The sequence below is a fragment of the Equus quagga genome, chromosome 7, assembly GCF_021613505.1.
Source record: "Equus quagga isolate Etosha38 chromosome 7, UCLA_HA_Equagga_1.0, whole genome shotgun sequence".
In the NCBI taxonomy this organism is placed as follows: domain Eukaryota; kingdom Metazoa; phylum Chordata; class Mammalia; order Perissodactyla; family Equidae; genus Equus; species Equus quagga.
Window position 1 is genome coordinate 22,123,407 of NC_060273.1, and position 22,818 is coordinate 22,146,224.

The 22,818-nt window shown below is 53.4% G+C and overlaps 2 protein-coding genes across 7 annotated transcripts; one reads left to right on the plus strand and one right to left on the minus strand.

The window, feature by feature from the left end:
• The first annotated feature begins 42 nt into the window (after positions 1 to 42).
• On the plus strand, positions 43 to 3,203 carry HIRIP3 (HIRA interacting protein 3). The gene is made up of 7 exons (XM_046666804.1): positions 43 to 586; positions 664 to 784; positions 904 to 1,018; positions 1,264 to 2,267; positions 2,368 to 2,536; positions 2,620 to 2,718; positions 2,802 to 3,203. The coding sequence occupies exons 1-7, from the start codon at positions 522 to 524 to the stop codon at positions 2,963 to 2,965; spliced, it is 1,737 nt and encodes a 578-aa protein (XP_046522760.1). The 5' UTR covers positions 43 to 521; the 3' UTR covers positions 2,966 to 3,203.
• Positions 3,204 to 4,075: 872 nt separating this feature from the next.
• On the minus strand, positions 4,076 to 22,602 carry TAOK2 (TAO kinase 2). 6 transcript variants are annotated; one of them, XM_046666577.1, is made up of 19 exons: positions 21,847 to 22,600; positions 18,622 to 18,788; positions 18,363 to 18,434; positions 18,166 to 18,267; positions 17,614 to 17,659; positions 17,386 to 17,482; positions 17,122 to 17,235; positions 16,925 to 17,016; positions 14,708 to 14,801; positions 14,527 to 14,608; positions 13,573 to 13,740; positions 13,135 to 13,398; positions 12,773 to 12,934; positions 10,906 to 11,271; positions 10,616 to 10,819; positions 10,036 to 10,275; positions 6,670 to 6,882; positions 5,533 to 5,715; positions 4,076 to 5,447 (listed from the first exon to the last, which is right to left on the minus strand). In XM_046666577.1, exons 2-19 carry the CDS (start codon positions 18,751 to 18,753, stop codon positions 4,926 to 4,928), a joined length of 3,153 nt encoding a protein of 1,050 aa, XP_046522533.1. In that variant the 5' UTR covers positions 18,754 to 18,788; positions 21,847 to 22,600; the 3' UTR covers positions 4,076 to 4,925. The 6 variants fall into 6 exon arrangements, with proteins under 6 accessions (XP_046522533.1, XP_046522531.1, XP_046522534.1 ...); XM_046666575.1 differs by having other exon boundaries at positions 13,135 to 13,416; XM_046666578.1 differs by lacking the exon at positions 4,076 to 5,447 and adding an exon at positions 5,852 to 5,959 and having other exon boundaries at positions 5,580 to 5,715; positions 13,135 to 13,416.
• Positions 22,603 to 22,818: the final 216 nt, after the last annotated feature.

The following is a 22,818-nucleotide window of genomic DNA, read 5'->3' on the forward strand; positions in this document are numbered from 1 at the left end:
CTGGGAAAGGAATCTTGCTTCGAGGGGCTACGCTGAAGATGGCGTCGCAGCGACGCGATAACGTCACAAAGATGGCGGATGCTGGTGGGCGCCCTCACTAACAGTGCTTAGCGGTTGGAAACCAGAAGACTTTCCCCCAGGGTTCCCCAGGCTCCACGGGAGGATGCCCTTTTTTTTCTGTCTTTAGAAACCACAGCGGCCTAGATGGTGCCCGTGACCACGGACGGAGGCAGCGTCGCGGGTTGATTACGTTACACCCAAAGGTTGCCGGCGCCGAACTGGTTTCTAATGAGAACTTTAAAAACGATTCGTTCTAACGAAAGGAAAGAGCCACGAGACCCTCCAACTGCCCGGAGAAAGCAAGTTTCTACAGTTCTCCGTCCAAGTGACCCGCGACCGACTCCCAACGGTCCCTTGCCTCACGGCGCCACGACACTGCGCGTGCGCAAACTTCTGTCAACCGCGCTGACGGAAGCCGAGAAGAAAAAAAGGCGGGAGCCACCAATCCCAGGTGGAGCAAAATGGCGCGGGAGAACGAGATGCAAGAGTTCGCCCGTAGCTTCTTCCGAGGCCGGCCGGACCTCAGGTGCACTGGAGGTTCAAGTTGGGGTTGGAAAGGGCAGGGGCGGGACGGGGACTCCGTCTTGACACATGTCTCCGCAGCACGCTCACGCACTCCATCGTGCGGCGGAGGTTTTTGGCTCACACGGGCCGCGACCACGTGGAACCCGAGGAGAAGCAGGCGCTGAAGCGGCTAGTGGAGGAGGAGCTGCTGAAGATGCAGGTGTGGGCGCGAGCCTGGGCCACGGGAGGTGGGGTTTGTTGCCGAGGAGGAGGGGCCTCAGGGAGGGTGGGACGGAACACAACCTTGGTACACGTTTTGCTCTCTTGATGCACACACAGGTTGATCAAACCGGTGCCAGAGAAGAGAGGCTAGGCCTTGCCAAGAAGGTGAAGAGGCCTCCCATCCCCTGCAGTGACTCAGAGCGAAAAAGGTTCCGTTTCGATTCGGAGTCAGGTTAGCGCCTTCTATATAGTTGGCTCATTCAAAAAGTATTTATTGTGCATGTTTTACGTCCCAAGGCATTACGTGAGGGCGCAAGGCCAGTGAGTCAGATACCAGGAACAGGGTGGGCCCATGGCTGTGTTTCCTGCTCCCCTTCCCTCCAGCTGTCAGAGCAGGGTTTGAGGCAACCTATCCCAAGTGGAGGGGGAAGGGACAGGAGGAACCTGTCCCAACCTTGTCTTCTCTCTACATTCCAGAGCCCAGCTCTGCAGCCTCCAGTCCAGACTGCTTTGGCTCCCCAGCAAAGAATGGGATGGCAGCAGCAGCAATCAGTTCAGCCAAGGAGGAGAGTCCAAAGCAAGCCTCAAAGAAAGCAGTTGAGAGCAGCGATGAGGAAGAACAGCAGAGGGACCCGACTGCAAAGGTTGGATTAGAGAGGGAGGAGGTGAAGGAGACAAGTGAGGAGGAGGAGGAAGAGGGCTCTGCCAGAACAAGTAAGGTCTGGAAGGAAGAGAGCAGTGAGGAAGAGGAAGAGGAGGAGGAGGAAAAGGAGGCCAAAGGCAGGACTAGGAAGAAACTTGTGACAAAGAACAAGCAGGCACCAAGCAAGGCCTCGGCCAGTAGGAAGCAGGCCAGGGAGGAGAGTGAGGACAGTGAGGAGGAACCTGCCCAGAGGATGAGAAAGAAGGCTGAGGGAGAGAAAGGCGCTGAAAGTGAAAAGGAGAGTGAGGAGGAGGAGACCCTTGCCAAGAAGAAAGAGAACAGAGAGGAAGAGGAGGAAGATTGGAAACCCAGAGCCTGGGATAATGGAGGGAAAAGGTCAGCTTGGGAGGAGAGGAGGTATAAGCAGAAAAGCAGGGCAGCAAGACTGCTGGGAGACTTGGGGGACCAAGAGGAAGAGAAGGAAAAAGCAGCAGCAGGCAGTGGGAATAAGAGCAGGGGAGATGACGAGCCCCCAGTGCAGAGGAAGAGCAAAGACAAGAGCCAGTGGAAAGGTGGCAAAAGGCAGAGTGGAAGCAGTGAGGATGGGGAAGACAGCGGGAGGAAGATGAAACCAACTGCTAAAGGCACTGGGAAGACAGCCAACATGGGCGGTATCAATGGTGAGGCAAGTGACTCGGAGAGGGAGGTAACTGACAGTGAGGCAGGGGGTAGCCCTAAGGGGGAGAGAAAGAACCGTTCTTCCAAGAAGAGCTCCAAGAAAGACAGGACACAAAGCTCCTCCTCAGCAGATGGCAGTCCAGAACCCAAAGGCAGGAAGGTAAGGGTGAAGATGGAATGGGAGGCCACCACTCTGGAAGAGGGAGACCCTAGCTCAAGTTCAGAAGACTTGGCTTTCAGCTGCTGTCTTTCCTTGCCAGGCTGGCTCTGGTTGTCGCGGTGAGGACCACCCAGCTGTGAGGAAGCTAAAGCGCTACATTCGGGCCTGTGGTGCCCATCGCAACTACAAGAAGCTGCTGGGCTCCTGCCGCTCATACAAGGAGTGCCTGAGTGTCCTCCGGGCAGAGCTGGAAGCCCTGGGCATGAAGGGTGAGGCTGGATGTGCCCTGGGGGCTTCAGGAGAGGGCCTTGGCTGCTGGGGAGGAGAAGATCACGAACCTTTTCTGCCCCAGGTAACCCCTCCTTAGAGAAGTGTCGAGCCCTGAAGGAGCAGCGGGAGGAGGCAGCCGAGGTGGCCTCCTTGGATATTACCAACATCATCAGCAGTTCAGGTGAGGGGCTTCCTCCCACTCCCCAGGAGCAGATGTGGCTTGAACTCTTAGGCAACTAATCTCCCACCTCTCCTTCCCCGTAGGCCGGCCACGCAGACGCACGGCCTGGAACCCTTCAGGAGAAGCAGCACCCCCAGGGGAGCTGTACCGCCGGACCCTGGACTCAGAGGAAGAGCAGCCCCATCCCCCACCCCCAGACTGGTCACATTTGCGGGGCATCATCAGCAGTGATGGTGAGAGTAACTGAGCTCCCTCCCTCCTCCAGGAGGGACTTCCCTCTTGTAGCCAACATATAAAACACCCCCACCCCCAACTCTGTGCCTGCACAGAGCAGAAGCAGCTTTCTTCAGAGAAGACTTGCAGCCCCTAAGGACGTAAGTTGTTGGGATCCTACTTCTCAGCCTCGTGTTTAAGGTGTTTGTTTTTTAAGACTCAATAAAGGAGTGTTTGAATCACCTCATCAAAACTGCCTGGCATTCTCACTCTCTGTACTTTGGGCCAGGAAGCCGAGAAGTAGCCACTGTCCCCTGCGGTCTGATATCCTTTCATTTTCCCAAAGTTCTCCAAAGTTCCAGCCTTCAGACCCTGCCATTCAGTCTACCACCAGGCTCCTATCCTCCTTCCTTCAGCCTGACCAGCGGGCCCCTCTGATCACCCTGCTTTTCACTGTGTTTGATAACCTAATGCCTAGTTGGGAGAAGGATCCAAATAACTGGCCTTAAGAATGTGAAGCACAAAACAAAATGACTTGCGGACAGCTGGTGTCTTCCTTACCTCTTCTGGAAATAGCCACTTAGTCCATCGGCCCACTCTTTCAGCCTTAAAGGGGGTGTGTTTGGGACCTAATCTGATCAATCAGAGCACCCCAGGCCTCTGGCTACAGACTGAGCCAATGAAGGCACTTCAGGACTTTGCTGGAATTCTTGCTGTTGAGATGTAAGCTTGGAGCTGCCAGGGGCCCGTGTGTGACCTGTGTGTGAAGTGAACCTTCTGAAAATCTCTGAAGCCAAAGCAAAGGGGAGAAGAGGTCAAGACACTGATGACCTCCTTTGAGGCTCTGGATTCAGTCATGCCTGAGAGGCATTAAAATCACTGAAATTTTTAGTTACATGGCCCAATAAATTCTCTCTTTAAATACAACTAACACTAGGGCCGGCCCGGTGATGCAGGAGTTAAGTTTGCACACTCTGCTTCAGCGGCCCGGGGTTCATCGGTTTGGATCCTGGGTGCGGACCTGTGCGTCGCTTCTCAAGCTATGCTGTGGCAGGTGTCCCACATATTAAATTAGAGGAAGATGGGCACAGATGTTAGCTCAGGGCCAATCTTCCTCAAAAAAAAAATTACAAACTATACAATAACAAGATACTTAAATACTTCTTTAAAATAAACAAATACATACATAAAAGTAACACCATCACCTGCCATCCAACAGTCCTTAATACACACCTTAAGACAGAAAGGGTGAGTCCTGGGATCTGTTAGAATAACCAACAGTTTATTAAAAGCTTGCTGTGGGGCTCTGTGCCAGCCCCGTAGCTTGGGAGGGGCTCCCATGACTGCCCCCAGGCCCGGGAGCAGCCCCTTCCCTGGTCCTTCCCTTGGTCCCCTGCCCCAGCTCTGATCTCAATTAAAAAAAAAAGATAAAGGACAAGACGGCACAGGACGTCATACAGCAACAGGGGAATGGAGAGACGCAGGCATCCTGATCCCAGACCCCATCCTGATCCTTCTTTCCTAGGAAGGCCTTTATCTCCCATTCTCCCCACCCCAGGCCCCAGACCTGCTCTGCCACATCCCAGGTCTGGAGGGCCTGGCGACCCCAGTCGATGGCCCCATTGCAGGGGGTAGTATACTTCTTTGAATATAATAGATCTAGACCCACCCTTCCCCTCCCCAAGGGGACTAGATGAATATTTGACACGCACATCTCTCTCCTTTCCTGAAGTTGTGATGGAGAGAGACCCTGGCACCATGGTGGGGAGGCAGGGGCTCCTGGTCAGCCTTGAGGCACCTATGCCCAAGCTGGCCCCGGGCCATTGGCCAGCCCAAGAAGCTCATGAGATGAGGTTTGAGGGGAGCTGGAGCCAACATCCTATCCCCTACCTTTGGGTGGGCCTGGAGCTTACAGCCCTCCAGGATCAGGCTCCACCCACCCCTGCCCCTGCCCCTGCCCCTGCCCCATTCATCTTCCCATCCACCCTTGCACTTCAAGAATAGAAGTGGGAGGAACCATTGAGGATGTGGGAAGCAACACTGGTGCTGCGGCTCAGAGGCCCAGGCACTGCGGCAGCAGGTGGGCCCACATTGTCACTGCCACTGCCCCCTGAGGCTGCCCGCCGCAAGGGCTGGGGGCTGTTTCTTAGCAGCAGCAGGGCTCCACCACGGGGTGTCCCACTCTGTGCTGGGGGCCCCAGCCAGTTTGGGGGACCTGGGGGAGCCAACAGAGAGGGCTGACGCCAGGCTGGGGGTGGCATGCCTGGTGGAGGAGGACCATGGCTCCAGTGTGCCCCTGAACGAGGAACAGGACGGGAGGGCCAGGCAGGGGCAGGGGGTGGAGTGGGATAGCCCTGGGCAGCAGCCTCAGCTGGGATGCCCCCCAGAGCCATACTGGAGAAGCCAAGCCTCATGCTCTCAGCATCGAAAGCCTCGATCTCACGGGCCTGCCGCTCGAGCAAACTCCGGATTCGCTCGGAGCGCCCTGTCTGCAGGGCCAGCAGCTCCTCCTCCACCTGGGGCACCCAGAACAGAAGTTAGAGAGTCCGGGGCAGCGGGGGCTCCCCTCCCCACCCTGTGCTAGAGGCTGAGCCTTCTCACCCGCTGCTCCAGCAGTGCCCGCCTCAGAGCTACTCTCTGCTCCAGCTCCCGTAGCTCCCTCTCATGTTGACTCTCTGTGCGGATCTTGATCTTGCTCTGGTAAGCATTGAGCAGCTCCAGTTCCTGTTGAAGCTGCTGACGAAGGGCCTGGAACTCTGCCTCCTGGGTCTCATCAAGCCGCAGCTGGAGAATAGGAGGAACTAGTTTTAGGGGCCTCCTCCTTCACCCCCACATCCTCCCCTGCCCCAGGTAGGCCTGGACCCTAAGGTTTCAAGAAGCAGCCAGCCTCAACATCTATCAAAATGAAAGGTCGTCATACCCTGTGACACAGCAATTACACTTCCAGGAATTTATCCCCCAGGTATACTTGCACATGTGCTTGAAGGTGTTCACTGAAGCGTTGTAATAGCAAAATACTGGAAACAACCTAAATGTCCACCAATAAGGGATGGGTTAAATAAATTACGGTATGTTCATACCGTGGGCAAGTCTACGCTGTTAAAAAAAATGAGCTAAGTGCACGATATGGAAAGATGTCCAAGAAATATTAGGTGGGAATAGAAGTTAGAGAACAGTATGTAATGTATGATTCCATTTTTGTTTAAAATTTTTATATAATTTTCCAAATAAGTGAGGAAAAAATCTAAAATGCAATTTATTAACAGTTACATCTGAGAGGTGGGATTGGGTGAGGGAATGGCAATGAACAGGGGCACTTTTACTTTTTACACTAAGTGTAAATTTTAAGTGGCCCATTCCAAGTGTTACGTGTGATTATTTTTAGAACAGCAACCTTTAAAATCCTCCAGAAGTCTGAGTAAATCGGCCTGAGGGCCACAATCATTTTGATTTGCTCCCTGTTCACACATTAAACTAACTCAGGCCCAGGAAAAAATTATAGCCACTCTTTCCTCAGTCGTTCTTGGTAGAGTAGGCAGGCAGGCTTTGTCAAGACCTTAAGAAAATACTTCAGAGAGATAATAAAACCATTGCAGAGAATACTAAGAGAGTATCTGAGTTTCCCAAGAACAAAAAATCCCATCTCTGTCCACACCCCCTGACTCCCACTGCCCATAACTAAGCTGGAAATACAGAGGCAACCTCCACCATGCTCCCTCCCTGGACCCCAGGCCTCACCGCCTGTGAGCTGAGCATCTCCGAGATGGACTGGTCATATTGCTCGGCTAGGATTGCCAGCTTGCGGGTCTGTTCTTCCTTGAGCCGCTTGAGGAGGCTCTTGTGCTGAGCTTTGGGCGTCGTCTCCAGCAAGTGTGCCCGTAGAGCCTTGTACTGCCGAGTCTGGATCTTACACGTCTCCTGGAACTGCTTCTTTATCTGCAGCTCCTTAGACTATGCAGTGGACGGACCGAGGGGAGGTGGGGGCAGGGGAGGAGAGGAGAAGGAGGAGGAGGAGGAGGAGGAGGAGGAAGAGGAGGAACAACCAGGGGAGAAGGGGAGATGAGAGAGAGGAGGAGAGGAGACAGAAGCAGAGACAGGGAGAGGGAGAGAAACAGAAAACATGTTAGACAGAGGGGGCGGGGGGAGCTGTATACAGACAGACATGGAGAGATGGGATTGTGTTGAGCAAGATCAGGAAGATTCTCAATAGGCAAGAGATGCAAAGAAAACAAGACAGGTTCCAAGAGCATGTTCACAGAGTCGGGTGGGAAACTCACAAGAAACAGCAGGAGAGTTCATGGACAGGGAAGTGAGAATCTTTTAAAGAGTAGTGAGTGCACATAAGAAGTTTTGACCATGCAAAGAGGGATAACATATGACCTAGAGAAAGAAGCATGTGAGCAGATACAGAATATGCACAAGAGTGAGTAAGAAAACCAAGTTACAACACACCCATGGAAGAGAAGAGAGCTAAGGAAAAGACAGAGGAAGTCTTAGGTTCAGCACCTCAGGGTGGGAGGGAGGAAAGGAGGATAAGCACTGAGCTGAGAAATGGATAAGAAGGGGTGGCTCCATGCGGGGCCACATAAGGGAAAGGGGCAAAGGAGGTGGCCAGAAAGGGCCTGACAAGTTCAAGGGGCCAGCAGGTGCCACCCGGACCAGATCTCCACATTCCAGCCTGACTCCTCACGCACTCAGCTCCCACTCCAAGCCCACCACCAATCCCATTTCCACAGCCCCCACTCTCTCTGCCTGGCCCCTCAAACTCACCACCCACTACTGTGGAGGGTTTACAGTCCCATCCCCCAGCCCTCTAGGGTAACACCTAATGCCAGGAGAGAACCTCAGTTCCCAGACAGAAGGGAACCACATAGGGATTGGGTTGGGATAAAAGGCAGGGGATGAGGACAAAAGAACCCAGAACCTAAGCACTCTCTGGAAGGAATCCACAAATGAGAACTGCAGGACCAAGAAGTTCTGTGGAAGCTCAACAGGGGCCCAGAACCCTGAGCTGGTGGTGGTCATGGTGCAACGAAGCTATGGAGGCAGAGAGGATGAGGCTGAGGAGTGAAAGGGGTCGAGATAACGTAGATGGGGGTGAAGAGTTCATGGAACTGGGAGCCAAGGGTCCAGATTGGGGGCATACGGGGGAGGCTAGGCGGCAGGACAAAGCAGACAGAGGCAGCCTGGGCCAAAAGTACAGTTCCGCTCAGATATTTTATTTGTGTTTGTCTTTTTCTTTTTTTGGTTGGGGAAAGGGGACAGGTTGGAAGGGAGACAGAAAAACAAAATCAAAGAGAGAAAAAAACCATGACTCTTCCCACCCACTGCCACCCCTGGCCCCAGGCCTGAGTCGATGAGGGTGAGGATGAGCACACACACAGGGAGAACAGCAATAACTTAGGGTGGGGGAGGAGTGTCAGGACATAAAGTGTAACTTCCGGACTCCACGGTGGAGGAGGCTGCCTGTCTAGAGGTCCAAAGGGCTCGAGGTAAGGTGGGGAAGCATACTGAGGAAGGAGGGGTAAAAGGGAGGAGAGGACTGGGACTGGAGAAACTTCACTGAGTAGTGGGAGATAAAGTGCTCAATGCTCTAGATTTGGGCTGGGGAAGAGCTAGAGTTGGTCACCTCCAGGGGGGCAGGGCCCGGGACTGGCGGGTTTGGGCTCTCCGCCCAGCTAGAATCCCTGGTGGTGGTTGGCGGGAGGCAGGGGGCCCTAGCCGGCGCTGCCTGCGTGGTAGCAGCCGGGGGATACGGCTGGGTCGTTCACCCCGAAGCAGGCCCCAGCTGGCCAATGCGTGGATGGCTGAGGGGGGCAAGCAGGAGGCTAAACCCTGGCTGGCCCGTGCCAGGCGCCAGTTCCAGCCCTTGCACAGGGCCCAAAACCTTGCCAACAGGGCTAGTGGGTGTCGAGCAGTGCGGGGATTACTCCGCCGGGGCCCAGGAACAGGCAGACGGCTGCGGAAGCCATTCTTGTTGGTCTTGGGGTAGAGTGCAAACAGGCCCCGGTCTCCCACAGCTCCACAGCCCTGTAGGGCTCGGAAGGCCATAGGTGACAGGCGCAGCAGAGCCCGCAACCAGAGTCGAGAGATGCCCCGGCGCATCCGGGGGCCCTGCTGCTGTACCCATTTGCCCCCAGCTGCCATAGCTGCTAGAGGTAGAGCCAAGCCTGGCCAGGCTAGGAGCCAGGCAGCCCCAAGGCCCAGAGGGACGCCCATAAGGCCTCGGCGCCAGCTCAGACCCAGGACAGCCCCCAGTGCAGTGCCCTGGGCCAGGAGTAGGAACAGACTGGGGGGCAGGTGCAGGGCTGTACAAAGAAGTAGATAGGAGGCTCCCAGGCCCACCAGCCCCACCTCAAGGGCCAGCAGCGCTGCCTGCAGGCCACCCCCACCCTGGGCTGCCAGCAGTGGGAGCAGCAGCAGAAGTAGTAGGGGTAGGAGGCCAGAGGAGGATCCCACTGCAAAGGAGAGGCCAGCCAGGAGGCCATGGGACAGGAGTCCAGGGAGCTGGCTAGCAGGGCCAGGCCTCAGATGTGTTGGGGGAGGTTCAGGGGGTATGTCTGGTGAGGGACAGCCATCTCCAGGATCCCTTGGGGTCCTAATTAGAGCTCCCTCCTCCTCTTCCTCCTCCTCCTCCGGGACTGGGGTCAGTGCCGGGCCCTGGACCCAGCCAAGCTCAAATTCCTCATCCAGGAGGCTCCCATCCTCCTTCCCCCACAAGCTCCATGCCTCGGCCACCTCTTGGCCCACAATGCTCCTCTCCTGGGGTGCCAGGGATGGGACTCTAAGCTCCTCTAACTCCTCCTCAGGCAGAACCCAAACTTCCTCATCAACCAAACTCCTATGATGTTGTGGACTAGGAATAGGGGTTCCTGATTCTTCCCCCAATATCCTCTGCTCCTCTGGCACCAGGGTGGCCCCTTCCTTTCCCAGAATCCTTCTCTCAGGAACTGCTTCCTCCTCCTCTCCCAGAATTCTTTGGTCCAGGACTGCCTCCTGGCCAGATGAGCAGGGCTGCTCTTCTCTAGGGATGCCTGTGCTGGGTGGTCCCAGAGCCCCAGGAATGGGGAGCGGGAGGCCCGGGGGACGCTGGCCTGCACGTACTTTGAGGCTCTTGGGCTGCTGGCGAACCTGGGCTGCGTGCTTCTGCCGCAACTCTTGTTCACGCCGCTTGTTGTACTCCAGCTGGTTGCCCAGCTCCGTCTGGTGCTGCAGGCGGGTGAGCTCAGCCCGTGTGCGCTGTACAGCCTGGAGCTGCCGTAGCTCCAGCTCCCGTGTGGCCTCATGCTGCCGCAGCAGCAATGCACACTCCAAGTCCTTCTGTGTCTGTTTCTTGTTCAAGTCCTGAGGCAGAAGAGAGGCAGGGCCCAGAGCCCAGTCAGGAAGCCTTATTGGCATCAGGGAAGTGAGAGCCCTAGGACCTCATGGTAGAGGGAGCACAGGGTGGAAAGATGAGGGGTGTAGATGAGGGGTATAAGGGAGCCAAGCTCCTGGCTGGCCTGGGAACAGAAGCCTAAGAGAACTCTAGCAGAGCCTGATAGGCATGGAAAGCAAGAGGGATGTTGAGGAGAAGCCCAGGCATAACACAAACGGGGACAGAGGGGAAAGATAACTACAAGTGAGGTAAATAGAAAAGGGTCGGTGCCTGGGATTCGGGAGAGGAACAGCGGATGGGGTGGCCTACCTCTCGTAGAAGGTCCTGGTCCAGGCTGTGACGAGCCAGCAGCATCTTGCGCTTGTACTGGCGACACTGTAGCTCAAAGTATTGGCGCTGCCGCCGCAGCAGCCCAGCCTCCTCCTCTGCCTGGCACTGCTGTAGCTGTTCCTTCTGCCGCAAAAGCCACTCGGCCTTCTCCCGCTTGGGCGTGCTGGGGTTCTCCTGGAGCTCCTGGGCAAGGGCAGTAGGGAGAACAGGGAGCTCAGGACCTGCCTCACCCAGCATTGGCCCCACCTACTGCTGCAGGCCTATCCCACCTCCTTTAGCTGCTCCTTCCGAAGTTTGTAGGTTCGTTTCTGTGCCTCCAGAAGGGCAGCGAGCTCCTTCTTCTGCTGTCCCAGGATGTGCTGCTGGAACTTACGCTCCTCGGCCTGGGCAGCTCGCGCCTCCTTCTCACCAATGGCCTGGTGCCTTCGTGACAGCTTTTCTGCCTCAGCCCCAAAGCCAGCCCGCTGTGCCTCAAGCTCCCGCTGCAACCGTGCACTATGTTCCTCACGTTCACCCCTCAGCCTCGACTCCAAGGCCAGCAGCTGTTTCTGGTGCTGTCGTCGCATCCGCTTATAGCCACTCAGCTGCTCCCGCAGGGCTGAGTCCTGCTCATGCTCCTGGATCTGACGGCTGACCTGGGATGCAAGAGAGAATGAGAAGCGGGGCTTAGCCCTGACCCCATTTTATTAATATACACAGTCTTTGTGCTGTATGGGTGAAGAACATGGGTTTTATTCATGGGTTTAATTCTCATTTGGTACCTTCCTCACACTTAACCTCTCTGAGCCTGCAACCTCAACTGGATAATAGAGATACAGTCTACTTCATAGTTGGTGTGACTGAATGAGATGAAAGCTGTCCAGCACAGGGCCTGGCATAAAAGCAGGAACAATTCAGATTAATTCAAAAGAGTAGAGGCATCACACAGACCTGGGCCCAAATCCTAGCTCTATCACTTACTATGTGACCTTATCGCTAAGCCTCAGTTCCCTCATCTGTTAAATGGGGCAATACTACTTCCTCTTGGGGGCTGTGGAGATTAAGTCTGATACATACGTAACAGTGTCTAGAACACCCTACCAATAAGTGTTGGCTTTCTCCACCTTCAGGAAATACTGAGGACCCATTACAGCCCAGGTACAGAGCCGATCTGAGCCACCAGATGTTGGAATAACAAGAACACTGGGCTTGGATGTCTTCATTTAAGGTTTGAGCTCAGGTCTCATTGTCAAGGGGCTATGTGAGTGGACCCCAAACTAGTCTAGGTGGCCAAGCCCCTGGAAGAAACACACCTCTCTGCATAGTAGCACAAAGCACCAAGCATCAGAGGATCTGAAGAGTTTTCCTAGCAGAACAACCAGCCATAAGCAGAAGCCATAAGAACATACTAGACCAACCAGTGGCCTCTAAGGGGATTGTTGGTGCTTGCAGCCAAGCAGGAACATAATCTAAAGGTTTATTAAAAGTATGGATGAAAAACTATGTTTTATAACAAGTCTACCCACTTTTTCCTGTGAACTGAGAAAAATACTGCCATGATTTGATTTTAGGAGAGGACCAAGGTCCTGCTTACAGAATTTGAGAACCACCAAAGGTGCCTGAACAAGTGCCTTGGGCAAGCAGCCCCTCTGAGTCACAGCTTCCTCATTTCTCAAATGGGATCATACTCTCTCCCTCCCAAAGGAGCTGTAAGGATTAAATACAGGCAAGTGTGTGGGCCTGAAAGCCAATCACTGGCATGAGGCAGACACCTGAACACAATCCTTGCCCTCCAGGGGCACAGAATCAAGCAAACCTGTCATAATGCCATTCAAGGTACACCATAGCACAGGGATGTGAAGCACCTGGCTGACCAGGAGCCTGGAAAGGCACCCCAGAAGACAATATTTAAGCCCAGTCACAAAAATTAGGTAAGAATTTGCCAAGCTAGGAACACCCACATTGGGCAACATAACCAAAACAGTCTGTTGGGAGGAGAAGCGATGGGGGAGGGTCAAGGTGAGGAGAAGGAGACAGACAGCAACAGAAAGTGAGGGTGGAAACTGGACTTAATCATGTGCCACAGAAAGAAAATAATTTCTGGACTTAGAAAAAGAGTTTGGGGTATACAGGCTGAGGGAGGATGGCTGCACTTACCAGGGAGGCAGTACGGATGGTGGCAAAGTGGTCCCGGTTGCGGCAGTAGGCCCGGCGGCGGGCAGAAGAGGTGGTAGAGGTGGGAGCTGGGGCTGCAGGTGGCTGGAGAGGGCTTGGGGTCACCTCTGGCTGGTAGGGGTCATCATACAGGTTGTCAGAGCCCTAAAGGAAGGGAAGGTGGAAGAGATGCCCAAGGTTCAGAGGGCACTGGGCAGAAATGGAGTTCCCTGGGGACCCAGTCAGATTTAGAGGAAGACCAGTCATGTTTGGGAGGGACAACAGGGAACCCAGGTGATTCCTGAGTATGAGCTGGGGCTCGGCTTTGCCACTGTCAGGACTACTATTCAGGGTGAGCTGCATACCGGCAGACGGTGGATGATGGAGCTATGGGAGGTGACTGTGTGCTCCCCCTCCTGCATCATGGCCATCTCCCGAGCTTCAGGGCCTTCCTCCTCCTCCTCCTCCTCCTCCTCTTCTTCCTCCTCCTCCTCCTCATTGTCCGAGGCATCTGCTAGGCTATTGACTGAGCTGCTCTGGCTGGAGGCGCTGATGGACATGCTGGGCACTGAGTGGCTACTCTCTAGACTGGTCAGTGTCCCGGCCCGGTGCATGTAGGGCTCTGTCTCCTGTGGATAGGGTGTAGGCTGTTGGGCAGGGAAGGGGAAGGACAAGGGGTATGTACATGAGGTAGTATAAGGAGACAGAGGGCATGGGGAGGGTTGGGGAAGGGAAGCCAAGCAGCTGCTAGGACGCAAGCACAACATGGTGGTAAAGAAGGGTGGCAGGGCTAGCTGGGTCACCTCCTCCTCCTCTGGGGCCTCGGTGCCAGGGCCATTGGGTGCTTCTTGGAATAGTATCTTCTTCATCTTACGGTACTGTAGGTTGTCCAGCTCCCGCACAGCATCCTTAGTCCTCTGGATTAGGTCCATGATGACTGTGGGTGGCCGCTCCCGGAGCACAAAGCGGTGCTGGGGGAAGAGAACACTGAGGCCTGCAGCCAAGCACTCCCCACCCCCGAGTATCCCATGGGTCTTAGCATTCCCTCTGGCCTGAGGCACTCCCCTGGGGCTCATGCTCACCAGGGATGGATGCTGGCCTTGTCCAAATCCCTCCTCCCACATTAATCTTCCCCACCCAATCTCTACTTCCCAGACAGTCTCTTATCCTTCTAGGCATGGCTGACAGGCGAGAACAGTCGGGAGATGTAGATTCTAGTCCAGGCCCTCTATCAAAGTGCTGCATGCCCCACATCTCATGTGGCCTCTCTGGGCCTCAAAAGGTATCCCACAATTACAAAACAAGTAGGTCAAATTAGACAACCTACATCAGTTTCCAACTAGGGCTCCTTAGGCCCCCATGTATCTGTGACGGGAATGGGGGCCTCTCTACTTTTGATAACTCAAAAAACCCTAAGGGAAATCATACATTTACCCATGACAAGGCTATACAGGCTTTTGGCTTCAATTACATTAGATCAGTGTGGTAACCCTGGTTATCGCACAATGACCAGAAGCTCTGGCTTATATACATCTTTGGTTAATAAAAGATGGGAAAACAAATAATTACTTAATAAATAAAGGCAGCATGGTAGACAAAAGCTTGCAAAACATAGTGTCCACTGGGGATAGGGGTGGGAATTCACAAACGAAGTTCTTGGTGGAGGAAAAAGTGGGAATCACTAATTTCATTGAGGGGTTTCTGTGACTCTTAACAAGCTACAGTTCTGAAAGAATGCTAGACCAGTGAGCTCTCACCTTCAGAAGAACCTCTGAGGTTGGTCTGTCCTGAGGAATTTTCTGAAGACAGGAGTCGACAAAATTCCGGAAGTACTCAGACCTAGAAGTCACAGGAGGGAGAGGGAGGGGTGGCAAGGGCATGAGCCAGGCAGCCTTACCCTATAGCCTAACCCCTAAGCCCAGGAATCCCAGTCCTCACCAGTGTCCTGACTGGAGCACGGGGGACTCATTCTGTGCAATGTGGTATAAGGCACTCATCGCATTCATATTAAACAGCGGTGGTTTCCGTTCCGCTACAGAGAAAGGTCAAGGGGAAGAAGGTGAGAGGTGGCAGGTGGGCAGAGGAGACTGGAATGGAAATCAGAAGACTTGGGTTCACGACCCAGCTCCCTGACTTCCTCACTGTGTGACCCTGAGCAATTCCCAGAATCTCAATTAATTCCTTCTGTAAAATGCAACACCCATGCTCTCCCTTGCACACGGTGGAATAGGCATCAAAGAAAATAACGTATGTGAGAGTACCAAAGAAGGCAAAAAGAAGTATTCAGTTAACGGCCCAACTAATATGTATTAGATACCAAATGAGAGCAAAAAACTTGCTAAGCATTATGGGGAAGATAAAGAAAAACAAGAGACAGGCCCTGTCCTCGAGGAACTTCCAGTCTAACAGGGAGGATGAAATAGGACTGAACAAGTAATATCAAGTTCAAACTATTAATTAGTTTGATGAGAGGAAGACAGGCAAATGGCTGTGAAGCTGGGTGTCTGGTGGGCCCTTAGGATGGTATGTTTGCAGGGGATTCAGGGAAGGTCTCCTGGAAAAAGGGATATTGGAGCTTGGCCTTAGATTTGAAGTTGAAAGCCTCTTGTGGCCCAAATGTTTTGTGTTTATGTTTTTGGCCTAAACAGTGATTTTTAAATTAAATTCCAACATAACAAATAATCATCATCTAAATTTCCAATTTCTCTTAAAAAATTAGACTGGTGAACCAGAGCCTGGATTCCTGCGTTAACAACGGGCTGGAGCTAAGCAATAGCAATCTCCAGTTTGCCAATCCTCTCCATATTGGTTCTCTGATATGGAGTATCAGTTGCCATTTACAATCAGTATTGATGGGTTTTTTAATAGAGAAATATTTCTCTGTATCCGTGTCTCTACCAAAACCTAGGAATAAAATGGACAGCTCTAGACTTTTCCTATACCTGCCTTCCTTCACATATTTGCATTACCTGTTTGGCTGTGCCTCAAATGGTAAATGTAGACATGTGAAGATGGACAGAAAGATCTTGTCCAAATCTCTGACCTTGGGCAGGGGACACAATACAAACCAAGGCAAGAAAGTGGAAAAGTTCATGGCACACTAAAGTGGGTGGGGCTCATGAAGGGGAGAGTCAGCCTTTAGGAAGCAGAGCCTTTAACTTGGTATAAGGAAGGATGGGGACGGCTTCAGTCTTGAAAGCAATGGGGAGCCTCTGATGGCTCTGAGAAGGAGAGTGAAACAACAGCACCAAGCTTGGGCAGATCTCTCCGACATAAGAAAGACTGCAAAGAAGAGACTGCGGTAGGAAAGATCACGGCAGGAAGTTGCTGTAAGAGTAACTACCGGCACCTCTTTCTTGGGCAACTATTCTGTCTGTGCCTCGCATCGCATGGGAGGCCTTACAAACATTATCTCGCTAAATTGGTATTTTAATAGTGTAGGCTGGCAGAGATGAGAACCTTGACATGACCTCAAAGCCTCATGAACTCATTTGAGCCAAATTCTCTGGCCTCATCACTCACTGCTCTTTGCATTACATGTAATATTTCAAACAACTGAAGCTAGTCTCAGCTCCCCATGCCTGCTCTTACCTGTCTGGAATGTTCTTCCCTACAGTCTTCAACAGCTAAGTATTACTTATGTGGTTCTAGTTTAGATATCTCCGCTACAACCCCTGACAAATAGGGGGTATAGCTCAGGGGTAGAGCATTTGACTGTAGATATCTCCGCTACAAAGAGAATTTCCTTAGGCCCTGAACTAGGTCAAGTCCCTTGTTTTATGACTGTACTGCTCCCATAACTTCTCCATTTAGCTTTTCTCACATTGAGAGAAAATATGCCTATTTCCCTAACTTGAATGTAAATTCCATGAGGACAGGAACTTCATTTACTGCCATAGCTCCAGAATCTACTAGCACAGTACATGGCACACAAAAAAGAGTCAGAACTAGAGTGGTGGACAGGAAGAGATGAATGCTACGAAATCTTCAGGTCTAAGAATTGGCGGGATTTGACAGCTGCCTGTACTGGGGATCAAGGGTAGAGTCAAAATGGACAGGACCTTAGAGGCCTCAGAGGTTGGGCAGGAGACAGTAAGAGACAGAAAGGAGCAGAGAGAAAAGAGGAGGAGGGAGAAGAGAGGAGGATGCCCTTACCCAGCTCGATGCAGGTTATCCCCAAGGACCAGACATCCACCTTGCCATCGTACTGCCCCTCATCCATTGCCAGGATCACCTCTGGAGCCATCCTGGGAGAACAGTCAGGAGAAAGAGGCTAATCACCTGCGCAGACCATGCCAACTCCTGCTCCCAATATCCAGGGAGCTCTCCCCCTCACCATCACTCCCACTCACCAGTATGGGGTGCCCACAAAGGAGTTGGCAGGTGCCATGATGGAAGCAGAGCCAAAGTCCCCTAGCTTCACCAAGCCTGGCTCTGATAGCAGGATGTTTCCAGCTTTCACATCCCTGCCAGAAGCAAAGCACAAGGATAAGACATGTGTCTCAGGAAGGCTGGGCAGGGGCTTTAACCTCAGTTTCCAAAAAGGGTGTAGCCCAGCTGAATGAGGAGTAGTGTAGTGAGCACCCCCTCCCAGCCATTGTCAGTGCTGCTTATACCTATGGATCATGTTGTGGGAGTGCAGATAAGCCAGGCCCTGAAGGGCGCCGTGGGTCACAGCTGCAATCTCCACCTCCTGAAGGGGCTTCTTGTGCACTGGGGAGTGAGGGTAAAACATCAAACTGGGGAAGCTCAAGGATGGACTGGAGCACGCTCCCCTTAACCATTCCCTTACAGCTTCTCTGCTCTTTTCTCGTCTCCCACTTGTTGGCCAAAGTGTCACTTACCTTCTAGAAGGTCAGAAGCTGAGCCCAGGCAATACTCCATCACCAGCTAAGGAAGAGTCAAGGGTCAGAGATCAACAGATCTGGCCACCCCTGGCCCATCTCCCTTGGGCAGAAATCCAAAACAGAGAGTGTCCTTGCCTATCCTCCACTCAGGCAATGCCCCCGGGGTAATGACAGGGAGGAAGGACAATTGAGAAAACAAGGGGGTGCTGGGAGAGTCCCTAGAGTCAGGGCCTCCCCTAGAAAGACCGCTAGATACCACCACTCTCATCTGAATCCTTTCAAAGCCCCATTCAATCTCCATCTCCTCCAGCTCATGTGCCCCTTTCCAACTGCTAACAGTCTATCTCACTCTTCAAATCAGCCTCTCCTTCTGGACGGACACTGATGCTCATGGGTTTGTCTGAGCACTAAAGAAGTTGGATGAGACTTTCTCCTTCCCAAGATCCCTACAATGGCACCCTGATCAAAGCCCGCCTAAGAGACTGGACCAGGATAACGATGGGCCTGAGTAGGGACAAAGATTAAGCCAGAGGCAAAGGGCCAGCTCACCCAAGCCGTGTGCTCCCTCAGGTAACAGCCCCGGTACTGAATGGTATTGGGATGCCGGAGCTTCTGTAGGAACCGCACCTCCTTGATGATGTCCTGCCATTTCTGGGAGGAGGTCAGGCAGGGGAGAGGCTTACTCAGCCAGCATCTTGAGATTGGGGTCCCCTGCCCCTAACCCAGTCTTGTCAAGCCTGACCTACCTCATTTGACTGCTTCCCACTGTAGGACATCTTCTTGATGGCCACCACCTCACTATTCCGGACATCTCGAGCCTAGAGAACCAGACCAGAAGATGGTGAAGGTCTCCAGCGAGAATTGGGCAGCAGTGAGACTTGCTGGCCCAGTAGGACAAGGCAGGAAAGACTTTAGTGGTGGAGTAGTGTAGAGAGCTTTTTGGAAGTCCACATGGGGAAGAATATAATCACCAGCCCTACCCTACTCTCCCAAGCCCCAACTCACAAAGTACACGGCTCCAAAGCTGCCATGGCCAATTTCACGGAGGTCAGAGAAGAGCTTTTCGGGGTCATCCTTGAAGAAGAGCTCAGCCACATCAGGGTCCTTCAGGCTCCCGGCCCGGCCCCCAGCTGGCATGGTGGCCCCTGGGGGCCCTGAGAGTGGGGCCTGACCTAGAGAACAGAAATGGGACCCTGAGAGCAAGGATGGGGCCTTCAGAGAGAGAAACGGACCCCTCAAGTTTCTGCCTTCTCCTCTAGTTTCCCAACGAGAGGGAAGCACTGCTGAGGAAGGGCAGGGGGAAATTAGGAACCACTACAAAGCTCCAAAAAAATAAAGTTGCCCTGGCAACCAGAGCACAGGAGCCGGGTCCCTTGAGTCCCTAAAACTGCTAGGAAGACTAAGAGCTAAGCATCTTCACCACCTTCCTCAGCCCTCAACAAGTTCCATTTCCTAACAACCACTACTTCTCCCCTCAAAAGATTTTGCCTCCCAGCCAGAACCCCAGATCCCCAAGCGTCCTGTCCCACAAGTCCCATACCCCAAACATTTCCAGGCACCTTCCTGCTCCCCTTGGCACGGAGGCACCCCCCCCCCCCCCCCACTCTCACACCCTGAAAGAAAGCAGGAAACGGTCAGGCCGGAGGCAGTGGAAATCCGGCCATTGTTAGAAGCGGGTACTGGTCCAGAGGGGCCAGAAGACTCACTCTGAAAAAGGATTAGGGACACTGTGGCAGGGAGGAGATCTAGAATGGGAAGGACAAGGATAGAAATGGCACCCGGCTTTGGGGGCATCTCTGTGATCTGGGCTGCCTTACTTGTCCAATCCAATCACATACACATCATATACAGGTACAAGACATTTGCAGCGTACAAATAGCATTTATTGAGCATGTATAGTGAGCACCTTACAGGTATTATCTCATTCAATCCTCACCACAACCTTATGAGGTATTACTATTACCCCCACTTTGCAAATGAGGAAACAGGCTCAGAAAGGTTAAGTGACTTGCTCATAGCTGGTCCTCCACCACTGTGTTTTCAGAACAGCGTATGAAACAAGCAGGGCAGGGTCATGATCATCACTTCACAGATGAGGTCACTGAGGCATAGAAAGGAAGAACTTCTCCAGTCAGAGAACAGGACTTTCTCATAACTCTCTCAGCAACTCACCCCAAGTTCAGCCCCTTCCTGCAGTAAGCCTCTCCTGATCACTCCAGCCCTTGGAGAGAGCTCCTAGGAGCACTCAGCCAAACACCCAGAGAAAGCTCCTGCAGGACATCAGAGCCAAGACCCCCAAGAGGATCCCAAGCCAGGCTCCTGGCTAAGCACTTGCTGAAACTTAGGCACAAAGGGAGCTTCAGCAGAGCTGGACTCCCAGGGCAGAGTTCTAGTTCCTTAAAAGCACCTAACAATTTAGCATGTAATTATATTCTGTCGTGCCTTGTTTCCTGTTTTGTTGTTAATTTTGTCTCCTCAGCCCAACTGGAAGCTGGAGGGCAAGGAGCAAGCCCTCCTCTCCAGTGGGCCCCCAGGGTGCAGAGGGCTCAGAATAGCCTGGGAGATTGATTGATTGCCCTCAGCCCAGTCCTCAGCAGCTCCCAGGCTACTCAAAGCAGGCCCCTTTCTCCTCTCCCGCCAGCAACCCTGCCAAGCACTCCTCACCCTCACCACACACCCACACACAAAGGCAGGTACTCACAACTTGCCAAAGGAATTTTCCTGACCTCTTTACCACCACCCAGCCAAGAACGCCAGCACAGGACCCCAGGTCACATGTAAGGGATGCCAGCAAAACATCACATGGGGCCTCTTCCTCAAATATAACGAACATTTGACCGACTACCAATGTCTGTGCTAAATCACAACCACCTTCTAAAACAGACAGTGTTATCTCCATTCTGCAGATGAGGAAACCCAAGTCTGTCCCTAAGCTACACTACCAGTACATTTCATCTGTAATGTACAGCAACAGGGCTTTGACTAAGTTCCCTATACTTGGTGTTCTCTTTGGTAAAATGGATTACAGCATGTGGCTGTTGAGATTTTTAATGACATCGCATACTTAGAACACTATGCAGACACTCAGCATGTGGATTTTTCCTTCCCTGCCTCCAGGGTCACCACAACAAGGCTTTAATACTTTGGGGATCGTCCTACCTCTCAGCAGCTGGGCTTTAACAGTTAAGAGACACTACTATGGCTATCATTTTTGAGGAGAGATAGCTCTCTTGGAACCCAGGTCAAAGATTGGGATAAGGGTAAAGATGAAGGCCACAGCAGAAAGCAAAATCCATGAGGCAGAAGGCAGGAGCCAGAGCCTCCCATCAGGAAAAGCTTCTGAGCACAGCCCTCCTAAAAAGGAAGCTCTTGTCCCTGTCATTCTTAAATCTCACCCCAACTCACTCTCCTCTGGACCCCTGGCCAAGCCCAGGCACAGAAGAAAACAGATGGCAAGAGACAGGTCTGGAGTAGGGGCAAGACTTGATTGAGGACCTGGGTTCAAATCCTGATTCTGCCACTGTGTGACCTCGGGCAGCCTCTCTGGGCCTCAATATCCTCAACTGTAAAATGGAAAGATGGAAATAAAAGAGCCCCCAACAAGAGGAATGGGAAGTCACATGAAAGAATGGATGTAAAGCACTTTGTAAATGATAGATTGCTTGACAAATAGAGAAGATTATTTATACCATCACAGCAAGAGGTTGGAAGGCAACTATAGCTGGGGGAAAATATTGCCAGGCACCCCTAAATACAAACGCACACACACACTTGCTAGCATGGACAAGAAACCCAACAGACCATGCCTAAAAAACAGATAAGCAAGCAGACGCACCATGGGGATCAGAAGCATGGGAATCAACACCCAGAGCAATAAGGAAAAAGGGGTATAAGCCTGGAGAAGAGGGAGCTGTGAGGGACAAAGTGAACACGGAGAAGACCAGAAGGGTGCAAACCCATCTGATTAGCTCAAGCACCCTAGGGCGTGACCCTCGGTGACATAAGAGACCCTGTCACCTGAGGTCCCCCATCAACCAGACATAATGAAGGGAAGAGGAAGGGGAACAGGGTGGCCCCAGAAGGCAAGGCTAGCCAGAGGCTGACCACTGGTCCAGCTGGGCTCCCCCGTCCTGAGGAGAGGGCCCACCCAGGCCCAGCTTCTCAGAAAGGGGTACCCTTTCTTCTCAACGCTAGACACAGGGAACCGCGCCCCTGTACCCCGTGTCTCACCTGGTAGGGGTCACTATGATGCCCCAGCGCCTCCGCCTCCTCCTGGGGTCCTCCAGCGGCTCTGCCAAGCAGGGAGAGGGGCAAGGAGACCTTTCCCCTTGCCACCTCTTCCTCGGCTTTCGCCCCTCCTGAGGGGCGGGCCCGGGAAGCCTCCCCTGGAGGGGAGGGGGTGACAACCTGATCTGACCTCGCGGTCCAGTCCTCCTCCTCCTCGAGGGCGATAGTTGCTGAATCCCGGATTTCTGATTGTGGGGTCTGAACCCCAGATATTTGAACGGAGGGAGGCAGAATCTGGTATTTGAACGCGTGGGGAATGAACCCCGGATACCGGTGCACGCAGGGGCCTGAACCCCAGGTATTCGAGATCCTATGAAACAGAGCCCCAGGTTTAGAGAGGTTGGGACCCAAGTCCGGGATATCTGGAATCTGAGGGGTTGATACCCGGATACTTGAGAAGCGAGAGGTCAAGCCCGGAAATTCGGGACGGAAGGGCCTGAGACCCAGGTCTTCGGCCACCGACAGGGGGCCCACCCCGGGGACGTTCGGCCGCACGGCCCCTCTCACGCCAGGGTCCGACGGTGACAGCCCCCACTCCCGCGCAGGCCTCCTCCCTTTCCCCTTTTCTCTCCTGAGGGTAGCAGAAAGATTATGGCTATGGGCGGTCCCCGCGCCCTCTCTCCCTCTCTTCAGCCTCAGCCTCTCTCCGCACCACAGCCCGGTCTCGTCCCAGTCTCCCTCTCCCTCTTCCTCCCAATTCCAAGATGGAGACCGGGCGGGAGGGCGCAGGCGCGGTAGGTACGCCCGGGCAGAGGGGGCGGGGCCCCAAAGGAAACAGCCCCGCCCCTCCCTCCTTACTGCTGCGGCATGGGAGACGGGCAGCCAACGAGCCAGAGTGCGCGCGCGCCCCGCCACGCGGACCCTGGGTGGGAGGAGGAGGGGAGAAAGGCTCAGCTGGAGGGAGGAGCCCAGCGC